Source organism: Macrobrachium rosenbergii, chromosome 12 (assembly GCF_040412425.1).
Source record: "Macrobrachium rosenbergii isolate ZJJX-2024 chromosome 12, ASM4041242v1, whole genome shotgun sequence".
NCBI classification, from domain to species: domain Eukaryota; kingdom Metazoa; phylum Arthropoda; class Malacostraca; order Decapoda; family Palaemonidae; genus Macrobrachium; species Macrobrachium rosenbergii.
This window is the reverse complement of record NC_089752.1, coordinates 22,477,021-22,480,706: the sequence shown is the minus strand read 5'-3', so window position 1 is coordinate 22,480,706 and position 3,686 is coordinate 22,477,021. Positions and strand designations below refer to the sequence as shown.

The window sequence follows — 3,686 nt, the reverse complement described above, 5'->3', positions numbered from 1 at the left end:
CCTGTTTTTTTATTCTAAGCTAAGAAGCTAAGAGAGAGAGAGAGAGAGAGAGAGGATACGATTCCTGGTTTCTCATGAGGTAATTTTCACTAGTTTACAAAAGAAAAAGAAAAGCAGGTGGGCAGAAAAAAAAGACAAAAAAGAATAGGGTTACAGATTACTATTTTTGAGAGAGAGAGAAAGAGAGAGGGAGAGAGAGAGAGATTCTTGGATTTCTCTTGAAAAAGTTTTTTTTACAATTTTAGGCAAAGAATCTGAGAGAGAGAGAGAGAGAGAGAGAGAGAGAGAGAGAGAGAGAGAGAGAGAGAGAGAGAGAGAGAGAGAGAGAGAGAGTTCCTGGTTCCTTTATTTCAACAAATATTTTGAAAGGACAAAGAGAGAGAGAGAGAGAGAGAAAGTCAATAATCTCCCTTCTTTCTGTAACGGGAAATGCTTTTGAAAACAGCGAAATATTTAGTTTAATGTTGATTTGAATGATTCTGATTTAGTTCTTTTTATATATACCTTCTTGTACATGACTATTAGTTTTTATTTAATATCTTTGTAAATGCTGCAATAATGATATTTATTTTCTATGTAATTATTCGTAAACAAATCATTCATTAAACATTTATTTTCCATTTTAACGTTTCCATGATGGATTTTCCACTGCGTACGATATTCATTTCTCTTACGCGATAAAACCTTTGTTTTAATAAACGATTCCTGCATTTTACAGCCATTTTTGTATCTATATTGTTTTTTACCCTCATCGTCCGTGCCATAATATCTCTCTCTCTCTCTCTCTCTCTCTCTCTCTCTCCTGTTAATTAAGCTGTTGTGTTTATTTCCTCATCCTTTCCATGGATGAATTTTATTCTCCTCCGTTTGATTATGTTTTTCCCCGATGTCCGGATACCCAGCGTTCATTTTTTCTCGAACTCTTTTGACATCGTCACTTTTCCAGCTCTGTAATTGCAAGTCGCTCAATTGCGCTCCATTTAATTGATGCATTTTTCCCCCCAGACCTCCCTCTCCTTTTTTCCTCCCCACGCCCTTTTTATCATAATTAATTTCCTATTGCAATCAGCAAAGCGTTTTCTCTTTTTTTATCGAAATCTTTCTCTTTCCCCGTACAGTTCCTCACGGGAGCGTTTCATTGTCTCTGAGCACAACGCACCTGGAAGAAAAATATGTTTTTTTTTGTCCTTATCAGCACTGGTTCCCCTTGTCTGTTCTTGCGTGCGTGTACTGTATATACAGTACTAGCAGGCGCGTGCTCTCATAGCCCTGCACGCTGTCTGAGCTGCCAGAAGGACTCACACCCCTGCATGCTGTGTCTGCGCTACCACAAGGACTCACACCCCTGCACGCTGTGTCTGCGCTACCACAAGGACTCACACCCCTGCACGCTGTGTCTGCGCTACCACAAGGACTCACACCCCTGCACGCTGTGTCCCGCTACCAAGGACTCACACCCTGCACGCTGTGTCTGCGCTACCACAGAGACTCACACCCCTGCATGCTGTGTCTGCGCTACCACAAGGACTCTGCGTTACCACAAGGATTCACACCTCTGCATGCTGTGTCTGCGCTACCACAAGGACTCTGCGTTACCACAAGGACTCACACCTCTGCATGCTGTGTCTGCGCTACCACAAGGACTCACACCCTGCACGCTGTGTCTGGCGCTTACCACAGGACTCACACCCCTGCATGCTGTGTGTTCTTGCTACCACAAGGACTCACACCCCTGCACGGCTGTTGTGTGCGGCTACCACAAGACTCACCCCTGCACGCTGTCTGCGCTACCACAGGACTCACACCCCCGCCTGCACGCTGTCTGCTACCACAAGGACTCACACCCCTGCACGCTGTGTCTGCGCTTACCACAAGGACTCACACCCCTGCATGCTGTGTCTGCGCTACCACAAGGACTCTGCGTTACCACAGGTTCACACCTCTGCATGCTGTGTCTGGCGCTTACCACAAGGACTCTGCGTTACCACAAGGACTCACACCTCTGCATGCTGTGTCTGCGCTACCACAAGGACTCACACCCCTGCACGCTGTGTCTGCGCTACCACAAGGACTCACACCCCTGCATGCTGTGTCTGCGCTACCACAAGGACTCTGCGTTACCACAAGGACTCACACCCCTGCATGCTGTGTCTGCGCTACCACAAGGACTCACACCCCTGCATGCTGTCTGCGTTACCACAAGGACTCACACCCCTGCATGCTGTGTCTGCGCTACCACAAGGACTCACACCCCTGCATGTTGTGTCTGCGTTACCACAAGGACTCACACCCCTGCATGCTGTGTCTGCGCTACCACAAGGACTCACACCCCTGCATACTGTGTCTGCGTTACCACAAGCACTCACACCCCTGCATGCTGTGTCTGCGTTACCACAAGGACCTCACACCCCTGCATGCTGTGTCTGCGTTACCACAAGGACCTCACACCCCTGCATGCTGTGTTTGCGCTACCACAAGGACTCACACCCCTGCATGCTGTGTCTGCGTTACCACAAGGACCTCACACCCCTGCATGCTGTGTCTGCGTTACCACAAGGACCTCACACCCCTGCATGCTGTGTCTGCGCTACCACAAGCACTCACAGCCCTGCATGCTGTGTCTGCGTTACCACAAGGACCTCACACCCCTGCATGCTGTGTCTGCGCTACCACAAGCACTTACACCCCTGCATGCTGTGTCTGCGTTACCACAAGGACTCACACCCCTGCATGCTGTGTCTGCGCTACCACAAGGACTCACACCCCTGCATGCTGTGTCTGCACTGCCACAAGGACTCACACCCCTGCATGCTGTGTCTGCACTGCCACAAGGACTCACACCCCTGCATGCTGTGTCTGCACTGCCACAAGGACTCACACCCCTGCATGCTGTGTCTGCACTGCCACAAGGACTCACACCCGTGCATGCTGTGTCTGCACTGCCACAAGGACTCACACCCCTGCATGCTGTGTCTGCACTGCCACAAGGACTCACACCCCTGCATGCTGTGTCTGCGTTACCACAAGGACTCACACCCCTGCATGCTGTGTCTGCACTGCCACAAGGACTCACATACCTGCATGCTGTGCTGAGCTACCACGAGTGCTCACAGACCTGGACGCTGTGTCTGCGCCACTACAATGCAAGTCTGATTGTATAGATAGTGGCAACTGTTCAAGTAACTGACAAAATCCAAAGAAAAGATATAATGTATGGTGGAGGACAGGTACGGTACCTAGCTTGTGTATAACATTCACAACCAAATAGACTATGTACCAGAGGCGCTCATTTTTATTTTTATTTTTTTACGAAAATATTACGGAAGGGTTACATGAGTCAGAAAGGAACCTAAGATGAGGAGAAGTGACGATACAATCACTGAAAATCCTACACTGTAGGAGGTTAGTGCGATAAGTGCACCTCACGCAGTGCACTGTAGGCTTTACGTAAGGTTCTTTGGAGCGTCCTTTCGGCCCTTGCTGCAACCTCGTCATTCCTTTTATTACACCTCCGTTCATATTCACTTTCTTCCGTCTTACTTTCCACCACCTCTTAACAAATTTTACAACATTATTTTCAGCGTTGAATGACGTCATAGGTCCTAGCGCTCGGCCTTTGGAGTAAATTTTATGCACTAACTGAAAATCCTAACCCACGAATTATTGGTTTACGCAGAGTATCCCTC

The 3,686-nt window shown here is 48.2% G+C and overlaps 1 protein-coding gene across 1 annotated transcript; it reads left to right on the top strand.

Annotated features, from left to right (window-relative positions):
* The first annotated feature begins 1,310 nt into the window (after window positions 1–1,310).
* LOC136843974 (uncharacterized) lies at window positions 1,311–3,161 on the top strand. The gene has a single exon (XM_067112991.1). The coding sequence runs from the start codon at window positions 1,311–1,313 to the stop codon at window positions 3,159–3,161; it is 1,851 nt and encodes a 616-aa protein (XP_066969092.1).
* The last annotated feature ends 525 nt before the right edge of the window (window positions 3,162–3,686 follow it).